The sequence below is a fragment of the Thamnophis elegans genome, chromosome 2, assembly GCF_009769535.1.
Source record: "Thamnophis elegans isolate rThaEle1 chromosome 2, rThaEle1.pri, whole genome shotgun sequence".
In the NCBI taxonomy this organism is placed as follows: Eukaryota; Metazoa; Chordata; class Lepidosauria; order Squamata; family Colubridae; genus Thamnophis; species Thamnophis elegans.
Window position 1 is genome coordinate 122,048,918 of NC_045542.1, and position 19,008 is coordinate 122,067,925.

Consider the following 19,008-nt stretch of genomic DNA (forward strand, 5'->3'; position numbering starts at 1 on the left):
GAAAAATGGAAAAGTGCTATTGTCAAGGACTGATTGTGTTGTGGTTCAGTGCAAGTGGGGGGCATAGCCATAATACTTTTGAAATTCTATACAAGTCTTACCTACCTCTTTCATTTATCAACATTCCCTATACTTGGGGAAACTACTTTTGGCAACAGTTCTCTCCAAGATGAATGAGATCTATTTGTAGACTGTTGATAAATGGTTTAACTAACGGTAGAAGCCTTTTATTGTAGAACAGTATCCGGTTCTTACTAAACATGTTGAATTAAAAATCCCATAAACAACAGCCCGTTTTCAGCTAGTGATGTAAACATGCAGTTTCAAATGGTTTGTTAAACATGCTGAATAGATGTCATACACTTTCCAAATAATCACCAGCACATTGCTAGTGGTATGAAGGGATTATTGACGGATGAACGTGAAGCAAATCCAGGTTGTACAACACCACACCTGGAGTTGTTTCTGGCAAAGCAGAAACAGAGGAGTACAGATCAGTATAGTCTGAAATATTTTTCAGGCACCTTCATTGTTCTATGGTGTTGATGACTGAAGCCCAGCAAGACTGAATTAATTCACCTCTCCCTCATCTTACATGCTTGGCATAGTTGTCTGCTTAATTTATTCCTGACCCACCCACCCCCCCAAACCCCAGACAGTCTGACCTTCTCTTCTTTGTTATCCTTTCTTGTAAAATCCCTTTTTATGAGGAGGGAAGTACTTCAAGAGGATTGAGAGTTAACTTATTTTCATTGGGTGGGAGAGGGGAGACCAAGCAGCTGAATCAGAAGGTCGGTTGAAGATTATCTGTCTGAAATTAACTGTTGTTCGCCTAACTCAGTTCTTGCAACTGATTGCAATGTTAATTTATGGCTGGATGAGAAAAGTTTTTGATTTACTTGTCTTCCCCCCCTCCCTCCCCCCCTCTCTCCCGCCCATGGATCCTACATTCTTGCTCCCGAACATCAAAAAAGGCAAACACAAGAGTTATTTGTTAGCAAAGGCGCTGCTATCAAGAGCCGCTTCTTTGTTTTTTTGGAACTGATGCAGTGATTGCCTTCCAGTTTGGGGGGCGGGTGCGGGTGGGGTGGAGAGTGGCTTAAACTTAATCATATTCACATGACACAAACCATAAATAAAGAAAAAAACGAATACTGGGGGGGGGGAACCTCTCAGAAGTCGGAGCGAGCAGCTTGTCCACAGTTACAGGGAGGGGGAGAGGGAGGGAAGGAGAGAGAGAGAGAGAAGCTGTCAGACTTAGGGGAGGGCGCAGCTTTTCTCAGGCGTTTGAGTTTTAACCCCATTGGAGACGCCGGTCCGGTAAGGAAGCAAAAGGCTGCGGGTAGTAGCTTGCAATAAGAGGCTCGGGACTTCCCTCTTGGCGTCTCTCAGGGTTCGAGGCGCATTAAATCCTCCGCAGGAAACAGGTTTTCCTCTTTTGCGGCTGCCACCCCCCCTCCCGTCCCCTCCCCAATTGCACAGCCAAGGAACCTCATGCTCTGTGCAGAGCGACAGCCCAGGAGGCAGGATGGTTCTGCGGGATCGGCGAGGCGCTAACCAGGTACTGTCACCGGATCGCGGCCGCGTTTTCCACCTCTTGGTGGTTTCCCTGGTGCTCCCGGTGCTCGGGCGTGGGCTGAAGGTGCAGCACAAGTTCGTCTCGCCCACCGCCACTAACAACTTCGCCCTGGATGGGGCGGGCGGCAGGATCTACCTGGCGGCGGTCAACCGGCTTTATCAACTCTCGGCTCCCAACCTGACTCTGGAGGTGGAAGAGCAGGTGGGCCCCAAGGAGGACAACCCCTTGTGCCACGCTCCCCAGCTGCCCCAGGCGTCCTGCGAGCACGCCAAGAAGCCGACCGACAACTATAACAAGCTGCTGCAGCCGGACCCGGAGCAAGGCATCCTGGTGGTCTGCGGCTCGGTCTACCAGGGTTTCTGCCAACTGCGGAGCATGGACAATATCTCGGTGGTGGCCGTCCCATTCCCACCTCGGACAGGTGGAGGAGAAGGCGGCGACCAGGTCACGGTCTTCCCCAGCATGCTCAACGTGGCGGCCAACCACGCCAACGCTTCCACCGTCGGCTTGGTGCTCAAGCAGTCCGGGCAAGACACGAGGCTCTTGGTGGCCGCCACTTACACGGGTTTGGGCAGCCCGTTTTTCCCGCGCAACGCCAGCCTGGAAGATCACCGTTTCGAGAACACGCCCGAGATCGCCATTCGGGCTCTCAACGCCCGCGGGGACCTGGCCCGGCTCTTCACTTTCGACATCAACCCGTCCGACGACAACATCTTCAAGATCAAGCAGGGCGCCAAGGATCGGCACAAGCTCAGCTTCGTCCGCGCCTTCCTCCACCGGGGAAGCCAAGGCGCAGCGCCCTCTCGCCCGGAAGGGGGCGCCTCCGGAGGCCGGAGTTCTCAGGCGGGACCGGGGGGGCCCTATTCGTCCCGGGGATCCCAGGCTCCTAAAACCGGCCGACCCCCGCACGCTTTCCCGCCTTTGCCCCAGGGCACCCCGCTTAGCCGCCCGTCGGCCTCCTATGCTTACTTGGCCCTCAACAGCGAGGCGAATGCGCGCGAAAAGGAGAGCCACTCGCACAGTCTTTTGGCTCGCATCTGCTTGGGGGACCCGGCCGAGGCGACCCCTCTCAACAGCAGCGGCGGCGGCAACGGCGAGACGAAAAAGTTGACCGAGTCTTACATTCAAATGGCGCTGCAATGCAGCCACCCCGGAGCCGGCGGAGTCACGCCGGGAGCCTCCAGCGGAGATCTCTTCAACAGGCTGGTCTCCGTCTTTCCCGCTCGCGCCGCCCTGCAGGTGGATCCCGGGAGTCCTTACTCGCCCCAGCCGGAGGAGTTGCTTTTCGGGGTTTTTGAGAAAGCTGCCTCACCAGGGACCGGGCTTGGCGGTCGACAGGCTCCGCAGCCCTCGGCGCTCTGCGTCTACCGCTTCGCGGAGATCGAGGACGCTATCAGGGTTGCCAGAAACTCGTGCTTCGTGGCGCCGGACGCCGACCTGGTCACTGTGCTGGACAGCGTCGTGCAAGGGACCGGACCTGCCTGCGAGAAGAGGAAAATCCAGGTAAGGACAGGAAATCCAGTAGGGCAGAAAAACCTCACTAAAGTAGTATGGACAAATTGACCAGTGTGGCTGATGCTTGACCTTTATGATGAGTTGCCTGGGTGTGTGAATCAAGCTAAATAGCGGTTTTGCCTAAGTGAACAAGTTGTGGTTTATAAATCGTGGTCTGTGGTTTGTATGTCCCAACCTAGTGGTTTATATTGGGCAAACCATGGCTTAATGAGATTCAAGGCACTTTCTGGAAAGTACTACTAAGGACAATGGTTGGTGATGAATCTGAAAGTAGGGTTAATAAATGTTTCCCAAATTTTAGAAAATCCTCCAATAGTGATGAACTTCAGAGACTGGAAGATGCTGAACAAATATGGAAGACATTAAGTTGGGAAAGGATAGACTAAACCTCCAAGGCAAGTTTCTGGCCTAACACTGCTGTTTCAGAATCAGAGAATCAGGTCTCCAAATTTTAGGAAGTTAGCCTTTGGATGAGTTATGGGGAAAATTTCCAAATTTTGTGGAAAATTTGTGTTGGCCTTTGATAAAGAGTAAACTGTTAAGTTTATAATTGCATGAACTTTTTGAATCATAGCCTAAAAAGTTTATTTAATAATAAATTTATTTGACCTTGAGGTGCCACAAGATGCTTTGTTATTTCAGAAAGCTGCTGTGGTTAGTTTCTAAAGTTATATTCTAGCCTTACCTGGAAAGCATACAGAAGAGGGCAGCCAAAGCAATCAAAATATTGAAACACCTTCCATCTGGAGAAAGCAGTTTAGAGAAAAGATTGGGACCACAATAGAATTGTGCTTAGTGTGGAAAAATGTTTTCCCTTCTTTTCATTTTTGGTCATGGAAAACAATACCGGATTTAAAAAAGGAGGGTTTTTTTAAAGGTATTTTTTAAGTGGTTGCGTGAATTCTTGGCACAATACTATCTGTGATGTTTTATGGACATTTTTTAGAGAATAAATCTAACTCCATGTTCAAAGTAAGCTACCCATAGTCACTTTGTATAGTGAGATGGGTGGTATATAAAATCAATCAATCAATCAATCAATCAATCAATCAATCAATCAAGGGTCAAGGCTTGAAGGATGACTGGTGTTTTCAGAACCTGCTTGTAAATTACCAGAATATATCTGTCTGATTATATGCTAGTATTCTGTGATATAAATATTGGGAAGTTTTGGCTCAACTGATATTGATGAGTGATGACAGCTGCCCCAAGTCAGGGATGCTGCAGTTGTATTTTAGCAGTATTTGGAGAGCCACAGTTTTCTTATCCTTGTATTAAGGCCATGTTAAGTATTTACAAAATGCATATTAGATTGTGTAAATATTTACCACAAATATTTTGGAGTTTTATTTAGTTCATGAAAGCCAGGGTCATAGTGTATATTGATGAAAGTATTGGACTAGGATTGAGAGATTTACGAGCTAGACCTGTTAGTGTTAGTTCTCACTGTTTCTTCTCAACAGCTGATATTTAAGGCTTACTGCATGTAATTCAGACATAATATTCAGCCATTGAGGCTTTAACTATAAAGGTTGCAAAACTCTCTTCCATGCACTTTGTCTAGTTTTGTTTTAAAGCCAACTGAGTTGGGTGACCCTTATCATATTTATTGCCAGCAAATACTGTAATACAATTTTGCATTGTTTAATGTTGTGTTTCCATTTATCAGTCCCAAATAGCTCTGCATTTAGTTTTAATGGCACTTAATACTAACATTATGAAAGAGAGAGAAAAAAGGTCTAATTATGCATTGAATCGTTTTATATTCATTTGGCACCTTGCCCCAAATCACCTTTGCTCTCAGTTAAAAATCTTCAAATATTTCTTCCTTGCAGGGACATGTTTCAGATCCACAATATATTTTTTACAGCCATAGATTTATAGAATGGCACCACAGATATCCAATCTCCTTATAAATCTCTGTGTTGAGTTCACTTTCTTTATTTTGCAGAAGTTACTTTGGATTGAAATTTTTATTTCATATTATATTTCATATTATTCATTATTATCCATTATTCCATGATTATTGCTGTCAGTCACTGCACACAAGGCCCCATCAATGTTGAGCTGCACCAACACAATAACTTTGCATATTGAATTATATTTGCCATTCCTTCAACCAGGAGAGACCATTGTGGAACTCATTGCAAATGCTTTTCATTTTATGTCCTGAATAAATTACCATTACAGTATAAGCATAAGCTCACTTGGTTACCTTATTGTTCCAAAGGTACTTTTGGGGGCAACCACGACCTGGATGACTGAGAATCTCCATAGACAATTATCTTACTATATTTACTTAAATTATCATTTATATATTTTTTAATTTCCAAAATCCACTTTGTATATCTCTTCAATGTGAAATTGTCCATTTAATTGTATTGTTCTTTAGCAAGTTACCAACTGATGACTACACCTGTTCTCTTAATATAGAGTTTTGTCAGCAGCTTTTGATGGTGGAATTTATTAAAGGCGTTCTGGAAGTTGTAATCGACTGGTTTAATTGTGTGCGATCAAATTGTTGTCAAGTCTTAGTGACTACATCAACTATTTCCATGATAATGCATCCCTAATCTGACCTTCCAAGGCTTCAAACAACCAAATTGTAATAGTACTGGTTTAAACATAGATCATAAATAAGTTAAAATCTATGCAGAGCTGAAGAATTTAAAAACTACACCTATATATAACTGATCTGAGATGGTTTCACATTTCAAGAACAATGCCAAAAGTATTGTCATACTTCTCCAAAAGGTTTGTTGTTGTTAGTTGCAAAGTCATGTCTGACCCATCGCGACCCCATGCACAACGTTCCTCCAAGCCTTCCTGTCCTCTACCATCCTGTGGAGTCCATTTAAGCTCACGCCACTGCTTCGGTGACTCCAATCACCTCATTCTCTGTTGTCCCCTCCTTCTTTTGCCCTCTATCATTCCCAACATTAGGCTCTTCTCCAGTGAGTCCTTCCTTCTCATTAGGTGGCCAAGTATTTGAGTTTCATCTTCAAGATCTGGCCTTCTAAAGAGCAGTCAGGGTTGATCTCTTCTAGGACTGCCTAGTTTGATCGCCTTGCAGTCCAAGGGACCCGTGGGAGTCTTCTCCAGCACCATAGTTCAAAGGCTTCAATTCTTTAGCGCTCAGCCTTTCTTATGGTCCAACTTTCACAGGTCCAAAAGGTTTAGGCTACTGCATTTGTTTAATGATACTGACCAAAAAGTTGGAATGTTTTTCAGCAGCTGTCTGAACAAAGATTGTGGCACTTTAGGGAACATATTATTGGAGGCAATTAGGAAACTGAATTTTGGGGTATCAGAGCCCTATTCCCCTTTAGGATTTTACATAAAACACCAAAGATATCAGAAAAGATAGCAGATAAACATTCTCTAGGACTTTCCTCATCATCACAAAGGCACAAGCAGCACAATTGTCTGCTGCAGTCTTAGTTCTGTCAAGGCACTTTTGACAAACAAGGAAGGGGTCTGTTTTGCTTTCTTTTCATCATATTACTCATCAATTGAGTAATAATATTATCCATACACAAATCAAATTAGATGTCTGCAGTGTGTATCCTGAATTTATTTACATGTCTTGCTGTAAAATGATGTAGAATGCGGAAAGGGTTCTAATAAACATTTTGAAACTGACACCCTTAATTCTGGGGCCATGAATACTTTTCATGTGCCTATCCGTCATCTGCTATAAAAGACAGAATTTCTAGAGAAGATCAGAATCTAAACTGTAAATTATCCATACTTATAGCAGCAACTTGGTTTGGCAGTAAAGTTAGAGCATATAGTATCTGTTAGAATAATGCTGCTGGTATGCTTGTTGACAAATTTTAAAAAGTGTACAAGGTTCATGAGATAGGATTTGCACGTTAGCTTCCATGTAGCAGAATTTGTCTTTATTTATGCTTTCTTAGGGTAGTACTGGATCTGGATTGAGAAACACTAGTAGTTGGTATGAAAGAGATATAGAGAAGTCTATTAACAATTAACTAGTGTTCACCCAGGTTTTTGCAGTTCAGAATTGGTAATCCTGTGCTTGATTTATGATTCTGTAATACCATAATGTTTTCTACAATTTTACCTGGAAGTTAATTGACCTGAAGTTAGTTTTTGACTTACTGCAGTTCATTTAGTGACCGTTTTAAGCTACAGTGGCACTGAAAAAGTGACTTATGACCATTTTTCACACTTACGACCGTTGCAGCATTCCCATGGTCAAAATTCAGATGCTTGGCTACTGACTCATGTTTATGGTGGTTGCAGTTTCCCGGTGTCACGTGATAACCTTTCGTGACCTTCTGACAAGCAAAGTCAATGGGGAAGCCATTCACTTAACAACCGTGTTGCTAACTTAACAATAGCAGTGATTCACTTAACAACTGTGGCACGAAAGGTCGTAAAATGGGACAAAATTCACTTAACAGCTGGCAACAGAAATTGTTGACTCCATTGTGGTTGTAAGTCAAAGATTACCTGTAATATACTGCAGTAGCCTATGATCCCTTTCTATGTGTATCATACAAATATAACGTGGACATCATATTTATATGATACACTGCAGCTACATCATTCTCTGCTACTTTCCTTTTTGGCAGAGACTAAAATGTACATCTGCTTCATATTTGGGCACATGATAAATATTTAGTAACTGCACAATGCAATACACAAGAGTATTTTTTAGAAAAATGGGACAAACATGCATATGTTTTCCTTATTGATTGATATTTATACGGTATTCAGTGACCCTGGATATAGTGTGAAATTCAGATAAACTTATTTTCAATTTATTATGCAGCAAAATATACAGCATTGGGGGGTTTTTTTGTACATAGATGCAAAAAAATTGTTCCTTGACTTTATTAGGACTCTTTTTTTCCCCATGTTCTTTGTCCCAAGGGAAATAGTTGTGACTCAGAGTTATGTTTTCCCCTTCCTCATTTTTGGTTAGTCCTTATTGCATTGACGCTGAAGAAAGACAGCTCTGGGAACATGTGTTCCCTTACACATATTTCCTTCCCACATCCTCAGCCTGCACATTCCTGCAATGGACAGCATTGGATGTATAAAATTCAGAGAGAAGGGACATAGGCTGCCTTGTTTTATTGCTTTGAGGATGAAAGTTTACTAGCACTATAATTTGTTACCAAGCTGACATAAATGGTAATGACAACTGCATACATCTATTCCCATTTTAAAAAATTAAAAGTCAAGTCACAATAAAGTTGTTTTGCTTTTTTCTCTTCTGGAAAAGATGCAGAGAATTATTATTATTATTTTAATTTTCTTCTGGGAAAGATGCAGGACTCATTTTTATCAGGGATCTTGAAACATCTGCTTGATTTCACAGCCAAGATAGACCAAGAACACTTGGTGTCTGCTAAGAGTATCAAAAAGGGTTTCTGTATTACCAAAATACATATTTGGCATGGTGGCTTCGATGTTGTGACCTTGTTGCAATAATTCATAGATCAACTTTAATAAGATCCAAGTCCAGATTTTAAGCAGCCAGAATCAAAACATTTTGCCAACAGAATGTTGCATCAGTTAATTCCTTTAGACCGAATAGATTAAATATTGCTCTGCTTTGCAATCACGTGACCTACTGTAACAATTTTTAAGTGGATATTTGGGTTTTACAGTGAACTGTTTACTGCTAGAACCAGACATCCAGTTTTTTGTAGAGTTTAGTTTTTGAAATGAGCTGAAAGTGAAGACAAAGATTTAATGGAAGTTTATCTTATTGTCTGATTTCTAATTATGAATCTATAGTTGTCATGTCTGTAATAGATATATTAATATGTGAGCAATACTTTCATTTTAAATATATTTCATTAGGTCATGCTCATTTAGAATTGAAGGCAAAGATCAGAGCTAAGAGTTTTTGGAATGAAGAAGATCATATATTTATTATCTGCTTGTGTAGCCTTTCCCCTCCAAATGTCCTATATAGATATATGCATATATCAATCAATATGAAGTAAAGTACCTGGAAAAATTGTAGAGCAAATCATAAAATTAACCTGTAAACACTGGAAACTGGTGTAGCTAGAAGACAGCATTTAATTCATACTTTTGCTCAACAGTGGGATTAATTTAAAGTATCCCCAACAGTTAGCTATCCAACATCTACTCAAATACATCCAGTGAAGAGGATTCTACTACCTCTCTGAGTAATACTTAACTTACAGTTCAGGGGTTGAGAACCCTTCCTTTCACTTTGAATCTCCCTTCGTGTAACTTTAAAAAATTATTCTTGTCCTCTGGGGTGACAACATAGGTTTAAGCCTACTTCATAGTGACCTTCTTTTAGCTACTTGAAGAATGTTATCATATCCCCTTCGGGTTTCTCTTCTGAAAGCTAAACATATTCTATTTCTTCAACTTCTCTTCACAGAGCTTAGTTCTTAATCCCCTGATCATCCTCAAAGTCCTGCTTTGAAATATTCTCATTTTTCAGAATTCTTCTTAAAATGTGGTATTAGAGATGGAGTTGGACATAATACTTGGTACAGACTGCCCAGTGCAGAATAGAATAGTTACATCGGTTAATATGGCCTTAAATTTTCTCTTTTTTCAACCATATTGTAATGCTTGTTCATATTCAATTTGTAGTCACCTGTCAATTCCACAAATTGCATTTTCATGGTCAATCTACACAGTACAGGATTGAATCCTATGGCACCCTACTTGGCAGATCATTCTAATTTGATGAAGAACCACTGATAAGCTGTCTTTGAATATGAGGTCAAGCCATCCACTTACTGTCATGCTAGATCTAGCTCAAATTTAATTGGATTGCCCAGAATCAGAATATCATTGAATACTTTGTCAAATTATTGAGAAAAATCAAGATATATTATGCTGTTATACTGTATGTATGTATGTATGTATGTATGTATGTATGTATGTATGCATGCATGAATTTATTTATGTATTTATGTTTGTGTGTGCATGTATATATATGCATGCGTATGAGAAAATTACCTGATCAAAAACCTGAAATTAGGATATTTAATGTTATAGATTTTGTGAAAGATTGTTTCTTAGAGTTTCATTTTCTGTAGTATTTCTACCCTGTTTATCTTTGAAGTCATGCACAATAGTTTATATTTTTCCTCTCTTTTATCCTCATATCATCCAGAAAGATTAGGCTACATTAAAAGATAGGTCGTAGTTCAAGCAGTAAGACTTCTGGGCAGTAAACAGAACCCAGAGCTTCCTGGTCTTAGTCCAAAACTATCTGTTGCATCACATCCAGTCCAAGCATATTATCTTATTTGAAGCATTTCTCATAAACTGAAATTAGCTTAAAAAGATTAGCTTTCTAAAAGAATTCTTAAATAACCTCCATGATAGTATTCCACATGACATGCTAAAATTAACATTAAACATAGGGTAATAGTCTGCTGATCTTCTTAAGAGCATTTTAAAAAAAATGAAACAATAGTTGTTTGGCTATTGGTGATAAATTGGCATCAAGTAAAAGGGTTAAATCCTCTTTTCTCCATTTACATATTTTCTGATAAAGGAAGGTTTAGCTTATTTCCTTGATTTTGGATAACCTATGTGACAACCTAGCTCTTTTAAGATCTATATTTCTGGGAAAGATAGAACAAAAGAAAAAAAGAGAATCACTAGCAGCAAGATGGATATATCAGTTAGAGTGACAATGGGTAAACCATTGGAAGGTCTGAAGAACCAAGTGAATGAGAGATTGCCCTGGAGAAAGCCTCTGTGTTCTTTGAGAGTCAATACTGATTCGTTGGCACATATTTGAAGACAAGATGATCTGTAGATTGCAAATGTGTAATCATGTTTGAATTGTATGCTTAAAAATAACATCTAGATTAATCTAAGAAATGGCATGTTTAACATGCACTCAGCACAAGATTAACATGGTTTCCTATTTTGTTTCATACAAAAAAGTTTTCTTAAGACATTATTCATTTCAGTATTATTTAATATTAATGTTAATCTAGTTACTGAAGCAGATAATTTTGCTTTAAGAGCCGTGGTGGTATAGTAGTTAGAATGAAGTATTGCAGGCTAATTCTGCTGACTGCTAGCCATTCAGCTGTTCAATTTTCACTGGCTCAAGTTTGAGTCAGCTTTCCATCCTTCTGAGGTTGGTAAAATGAGGATCCAGGTTGTTGAGGGCAGTATGCTAACTCTGTAAACCGTTTAGAGAGAGTTTAGTAAAGCACTGTGAAGCGGTATATAAGTCTAAGTGCTATTGCTTATATCATAATAAAAATGTTAATCAGTATATTGGTCAGAACAGTGCAAAAGCAAGATAAGGTTGTGTGTGGTTTGTTCAAACAAGAATTTTTTCCACAAGCCCCAGGTTGGTGCAACTGATATAAACTAGAACCTGCAATTCCATCAAATTGGAGCTGGTGGTAGTGATTAGAGAACAGCTTGTTTAAGTTAACTTACTGAGTTAATGGCAAAAAACTTGATTGAGACTGGAGACTTCTTGCTCTGAAACTCAGTCAGTCACTGTATTACACTTGCTTTGCTTATGTGATACTAGCTGGATACCCGTGCTTCACGACAAAACTATGTGATTGGGCAATGCAGGAGAAATCCGGTTCACTCCTGTTCAATCCGTTGGCTCAGTAGTGGTCGGTGATTGAAACACATAAGGGAATATTGCTCATGACGCCTTGAGTTCGGACACAGTTCCATAGTTGGAAGGCATAGACATTTTGGTGAGGTACTGCCGTTTAGTATTGTAAGGAGCCCCAGACCGCTCCTGAGTGAAGGAGTGGAATGTCTGCCAGTTTGAACTGAGGTAACGGAATGTGAGGCAACTAGCAGTTGGAACAGAGTTCTTTTCAGGTGGGGAGGAGGAGTAGAACTCCTTAGCATCAGAGCGTGTTAATTACTATATAAGAAATACTAATGATCTGATGGTCATTTTGAAAAATCCTTTCTTGGTGAGCACCTAGAAGCCAAGGGGAACATATGTGCCAAATTTCAAGTTTGTAGGCTTTACGGTTCTGGAGATTTCATGATGAGTGCGTGGCATTTGGCTTTTTTATATATAGATTATAACATGCAATGTTGTTATTTCCCTTGATGTTTTTTTAAGAATCAAAAGTTATTTGTTGGGGGATGTATTTTTTAGTGACCAAAGAGACTCTTAGTTTTTGGAGTCACTTTTTACTAGTCTCTCTCAAACTACTTTTCCATTTGTAAGAAAAACAATGCAGGTCTCTCTATACTTTCCCTGGAGTCTGAAAGCACAGCTTTGAAGGATCATTTTTTTTAGCTGAAAGAGGAAAAGGATAAAGTCACTCTTCTGTGTTATTTCGTTAATGAAACTAGCAGTTTTCTACTGCTGATTTTTTAACAGTGAAAAAGTTTGCAGTTTATATATAGAAAAGCCCTATGCCTGAAACACAACCCCCAAAATTGCTATATTTATGTAAGTGTTGTAGGCTTTCTGTGACATGTTATTAAATAAATAGACTATGTTTTCTAGTAAAATCTGTAGCCTTAAAACTACTTTCTGAAGTGACTAACCTGAAAGTAGATTGCATGGATATTAATGGGTCATATTTCCATCTGTGTTGGTAGACAATAGAAATTACTTTGATGTTTTTGAAAACAACACTCTTAAAATTCAATGGAAAAACAGAATGATGTATGTCTGCTAGTTGTCATATCAGTTAACATTGTTTGACAAATAGAACACTTCCAGAGGTAGTATTTTGCCGGTTTGGACCGGTTCACCCGAACCAGTAGTGGAAATTGCCCTCCAGCTCTATGCCGTCCTATTTAGGCATATTTTTGAGGCTGGGTGTATGTGCAGAAGGTGTGCACGCTACCAAAGTGCATGCACAGAAGACCGGGTGCATGCGTGGAAGGGGCGCATGTGCCGGTGCTAAACCGGTGGTAACAAAATGTGAAACCCACCGCTGATCATTTCATATTGTATTTTGCACTGAGCAGCATAATGGGATTCTGACAGAACAGGTAAAAAACAAAATGAGATATGATGCCTTTTGATATGCATTAGCAATTATTTTAATCATGTCTTTTACAAGGTTTTATATCTAAAGTGTAAAAATTCCAAATTTCTGTGACAGAGTTTAACAAAACATTAAAACATCTTCACTGCCTTCCAAGAAAATGGTTCACTACTGTAATGATATTTAAGCAGTAAGAATACCATAACATACATTACAGCTCAAAGTTCCTTCAAATTTATTACATCTCCAGCATGGAATGATGAGAGCCATTTTTTAAAAATCATTTCAGGGTCTGATAGATCCTAAAGAGGTTTGGTTTTAGCTGTACTAAATATTTTAGGTCATACAAGCATATTGAACATTCTTTAAAGTCTGATACCATTGATTGAGCAATCTAGCCTACTGCACTCCAATTCTGTATTAGAACCAGTTTGATGTAGTGGTTAAGGCAACAGTTAAAACTGGAAGATTGTAAGTGCTGGTCCTGCCTTAGGCACAAAGCCAGTTGTGTGACCTTGGGCCAGTCATTCTCTCTCAGTTCTAGGAAGGACAGAATGACAAATCACTTCTGAAAAATCTTGCCAAGAAAACTGCAAAGACTTGTCCAGGCAGCCACCAGAAGCCAATACTGATTCAGACACATATACAAAAAAATTCTCTGTTACAGTTTTTTTTTTTTGTATACTGAATATGTACTATTTTTGACTCCTAATAGTCACATAGCTAGAAAGATGAATAGAGAGACCTTGTATATTACTCAACATTATTTTTGATTATTTTATTTTGGTAATAATAAATTGCAAATATAGTTTTAGTAAAGAACTTCCTTGATATATTGAGTAGTTCCAGCATTTCAGAGGCTATAAGGGCATCGATGGCAAACACTATGGATAACAAGTGTTTTAAATTTCGGTATTGCCATTCAAACTTTCTATGTGTATATTTTTTTGTAAAATCTAAGAAGTTTTAAAATGGTTCCCTTAACAGTTGATTAATTATGAGCCAAAATAAATATTACCATTCATTTTAAAATAATTATTGCTCCAAAGAGTTATTTTGTAATGAAAAGAAAAAATCACATGTACATATTTTGTTATCCAGTAAAGTCCAGGTAAACCAGTATCTGCTAAAAAAAAAAAGCTAAAAAAAAGAATGTTTCCAAAGATTGCTCCAATTATTGCACAATTGCTCTCATCCTGCACCTCAGCAAGGTTCTGCTTAAAATTATACAATGTTTCATTTCATTTTTTTCATTTTAATGACATTTATAGGCCGCCCTTTTCCCTGAGGGGACTCAGGGCGGCTTACAATAAATGGGAAGGGGGTGCAAGACAAAACACAAGAAAAAAAAATGTGTGAATTAAAAAATAAACCAGTAAAACACAACATTCATTCAGCATTCGGGTGGGGCGAGGTTAGGGTCTTATCCCCAGGCCTGACGGGATAGCCAGATCTTGAGGGCTGTGCGGAAGGTCTGGACGGTGGTGAGGGTGCGAATCTCCACGGGGAGATCGTTCCAAAGCGTCGTAGCTGCAACTGAGAAGGCTCTCCTCCGCGTAGTCGCCAGTCGGCACTGACTGGCGGATGGAATTCGGAGGAGGCCTACTCTATGCGATCTGATGGGATGAAGGGAGGTAATTGGCAGAAAGCGGTCTCTCAAATAGTCAGATCCACTACCATGGAGGGCTTTATGAATGGTGAGTAGCACCTTGAAGCGCACCCGGAGATCAACAGGTAGCCAGCGCAGCTCACGGAGGATCGGTGTTATGTGGGCGAACCGTGGTGCGCCCACGATCACTCGCGCGGCCGCATTCTGGACTAGCTGAAGTCGCCGGATGCTCTTCAAGGGCAGCCCCATGTAGAGCACATTGCAGTATTCCAGCCTGGAGATCACAAGGGCTCGAGTGACTGTTGTGAGGGCCTCCCGATTCAGGTAGGGCCGCAACTGGTGTACCAGGCGAACCTGGGCAAATGCCCCCTGGTCACAGCTGACAAATGATGGTCAAAAGTCAGCTGTGGGTCCAGGAGGACTCCCAAGTTGCGGACCCTGTCTGAGGGGTATAAATTTTGACCCCCCAGCCTGAGTGATGGAACGTTGGCCAAATTGTTGGGAGGAAAACACAACAGCCACTCGGTCTTGTCTGGGTTGAGTACCAGTTTGTTAGCTCTCATCCAGTCCTTAACGGCCTCAAGACCCCGGTTCATCACGTCCACCGCTTCATTGAGTTGGCACGGGGCGGACAGATACAACTGTGTATCGTCCGCGTACTGATGGTATTTTATCCCGTGCCTCCGAATGATCTCACCCAGCGGTTTCATGTATATGTTGAATAGTAGGGGGGATAAGACCGAACCCTGCGGCACCCCATAAGTTAGGGGCCTCGGGGACGATCTCTGCCCCCCCACCAACACCGACTGCGACCTGTCCGAGAGGTAGGAGGAGAACCACTGCAAAACAGTGCCTCCCACTCCCACCTCCCGCAGTCGTCGCAGAAGGATACCATGGTCGATGGTATCAAAAGCCGCTGAGAGGTCAAGGAGAACTAGGATGGACGCATGGCCTCCATCTCTGGCTCTCCAGAGATCATCGGTCAATGCGACCAAAGCGGTTTCTGTGCTGTAACCAGGCCTGAAACCGGACTGGAAGGGGTCAAGATAGCTAGCTTCCTCCAAGGTACGCTGAAGCTGGAAGGCCACGACCTTCTCAACAACCTTCCCAACAAAGGGAAGGTTGGAGACTGGACGGTAGTTATTAAGAACGGCTGGATCCAAGGATGGTTTCTTCAGGAGGGGTCTCACCACCGCCGCTTTAAGTGCGGCGGGGAAGTGCCCCTCCCGAAGGGAGGCGGTAATAACCGCCTGGATCCAGCCTCGTGTCACCTCACTGCTGTTGGCAACCAGCCAGGAGGGACACGGGTCCAGTATACAGGTGGAGGCGCTCACAGCTCGCATAGCCTTGTCCACATCCCCGGAGGCAACATCCTGAAACTCAACCCAGAGATGGTCTGCCAAGTTATTCCCCTGTGTCTCGGCTGGATCTGCGGGGGTGGAGTCCAAGTCCGACCAAAACCGAGCAACTTTGTCCGCCAAGAACTGGACATACTCCTCAGCCTTACCCTGTAAGGGGTCCCCTGCCTCCCTCCTATTTAGGAGGGAGCGGGTTATCCTAAACAGGACGGCTGGGCGGGATTCGGCGGACGCAACCAAGGTGGCAATGTGTGTTCTTTTAGTTGTCCTTAGTGCCCGGATGTATTCCTTAGTGCATGCTGTCAGAAGTGCTCGGTTCGATTCGGACCTATCGGACCTCCACAAGTGCTCTAGGCGTCTCCTCCGGCGCTTCATCTCCCGGAGCTCCTCGGTAAACCAAGGAGGCCTCCGGGATCCGCCGACCCGGAGGGGCCGTAGTGGCGCAATCCGGTCAAGAGACTCTGATGCTGCCGAGTGCCAGGCAGCAACAAGAGTCTCCGCCGAACTGTGGTCTTTCCCCATCTATCAAAAAGGAATTACCCAATGTCCAAGCTGGCTTTTGAAGGTATCATAACACTTGTGTTTCCCAAAGCTACCTATGGTTGTGAAAGTTAGACCCTTAAAAAAGCAAATCATGGAAGAAGTTGGATTTGCTTGAAATGGAGAAGGCTCCTGCACATTCCTTGGACAGTAAAGGTGACTAACAAGCAAGTACTGGAGCACATAATACCAGACATGTCATTAGAAGGCAAAAATCACAAAACTGTGTTTGACTTATTTTGGCCATGCCACAGAATTCACTGGAGAAAGCAATTATGTGTAGAAGAGTTAGCAGTAACCAGGCTATCAAAGAACAAAGTGGTTGGACACCATCAAAGCTGACACCCGCCATAGCATAGAAAAACAAAGAAATGGTGCAAGATAGGAAGATGTGGGTAGCCCATAGAATCACCAAGAGTCGGACACAACTGAATGGATAATATCATAATCATCAAACCACTATCAGCCAACAATGAAAAAGTTAAAACCACCATCATGAGAAAAAACATAACTTTAACAGAAAACCACCTGAGTATTTGCTCCTTCAAAAAAAGTTAACCATTAACTTATCAGTCGGTTTAAATTATTTAAAAGGGAGCAACATAGGTATTCCTCTCAAAATATATACGAATCTTGATGCAAAATTAATTGATGTATTTAACACCTACCAACTTACTAATTTAACAGAATAATTACCATGCAACTGTACTGCTTATACAAATTGAAATGAAGCTTATTGATAATAATTAAAAATATCATTGAAATATATATAATGACATATATTCAAATTCCAATAAACAAATTCCTTTAATTTTATGAGTTTGTCTTAGTAGACGTGCTAGGACTCCCAATAATACATTAAATATTATGAGATAAAGAACATACTTGATGTATTCTGTATTTCATTTTAATTACTAATGAAATAATCCTATTAATAATTTCCTTACATGAGGAAAAGGATTAAGATACTAAGTTATATAATACATGAAATAAATTATATAAGAAATCTTAATTTCTGCAACCGTTTAACCAAAGACATGATTTAAACCACATCAAAAGCTTTTTCTGCATCCATTGAAGCAAACACGACAGATTCATGTGTATCAGCATAAAAGGCTACTACATGAACATGGAAACCCTTAAAAAAAAAAACTTAAAATCATAGCATCAAAATCTAAGAGGATCATTGGGCAGTAACTAATTAATTGAAGAGGATCTTTGCATTTTCAAAGTTACAATGATAAAAGTTTCAAAGTATGAAACTGGCAGGTCTTTATTTTACAAATGTCTTAGGAATTATTTAAAGAAATATAGCAACTATTTTCTCCTTAGTTTTTTATACCGTTTCATAATTAATTTATCTGGTTTAGAGACCTTTCCAGATTTTATTTCAGTAATATAGATTTCTTGAGATATAAGAGATGCAACCATTATTCCTGACTATAAATCAGAAATTTCTGGAGAAATCCATTTATTTAAACCAATATTTAAAAAAATGTATACATAGCAATCACATTGCTTAAATTTTAAAATTGATTTAAAAACCCACAGAAACAAACAAGACATAGCCACTGTATAACCCAAATAATAAAATTAAAGTAATAAGAATTTGTCATTTTAGCTCTGTAAAAGTAGCTAGCCAATCCAGGCTATAGGCATGATTAAGCCCATTGACTTCTAACGGCAATTACCACGGAGCTGAACCCACCACATTTCTGTCGAATTTTTCTCTTTTAAGAACTGCAGAATCTTGGCCTTGATTTAGATTCTAACATCTTAAGAGAATGGATGAAGTAATTTTGGTCATGTTCCTGAGACAGTGGGAAATCCTGAAAGATTTACATATTACATTTTTAAAAAATCTCTCTGAAACATGCGTAAAATATAATTTTTACAGAATTCACTGAATTCTGAACATAAATTCTTTATAATTAGTGTGATTTGTCCCTAAGGAATTTATCAAAGATATTATTTTATTTTGTTTCAAATAATTCTTCGGATAAGCTAACCAGAATCACCTTGTATGGGAGATGGAGGCATAAAATTTTTAATAAAAATAAAAATACTAATAAAATAAAAATAATAGTTCAGGAGACAAGAAGCAACCCAACTGTTGTGTAGTGATTTTCTTTGTTTTCCATTCTTTTCTTATTGAAAAAAAGGTCTTTGCTTCTACTCAATATAAGAATTAATCTTAAAGCTGTAATACTGGGTTTTGATAGTTGTGCTCTCTTTGAGCAAAGTACAAAATCTATAAAAGTAATATCAGATCATAGTATAGATTCTAGTGGGGGGTGTTTTTTGAGAAGAGATTTGAAATTTATACTTGGAGCTTTAAAAATGCTGCTTTTTCATGTTCTGGTTAAATAATTCAATTTGTGAAGTGCTTTGAAAATTTTGCGTTGAACAACTTATAGTGTCAGG

The 19,008-nt window shown here is 40.5% G+C and overlaps 1 protein-coding gene across 1 annotated transcript in view; it reads left to right on the forward strand.

Annotated features, from left to right (window-relative positions):
• The first annotated feature begins 1,316 nt into the window (after window positions 1-1,316).
• Window positions 1,317-19,008, forward strand: part of PLXND1 (plexin D1) — a 165,032-nt gene continuing 147,340 nt past the window's right edge. The window contains exon 1 of the mRNA XM_032210671.1: window positions 1,317-3,082. Within this exon, the coding sequence (XP_032066562.1) occupies window positions 1,529-3,082 (1,554 nt within the window). The 5' untranslated portion in view covers window positions 1,317-1,528. The remainder of the gene's footprint in view (window positions 3,083-19,008) is intronic.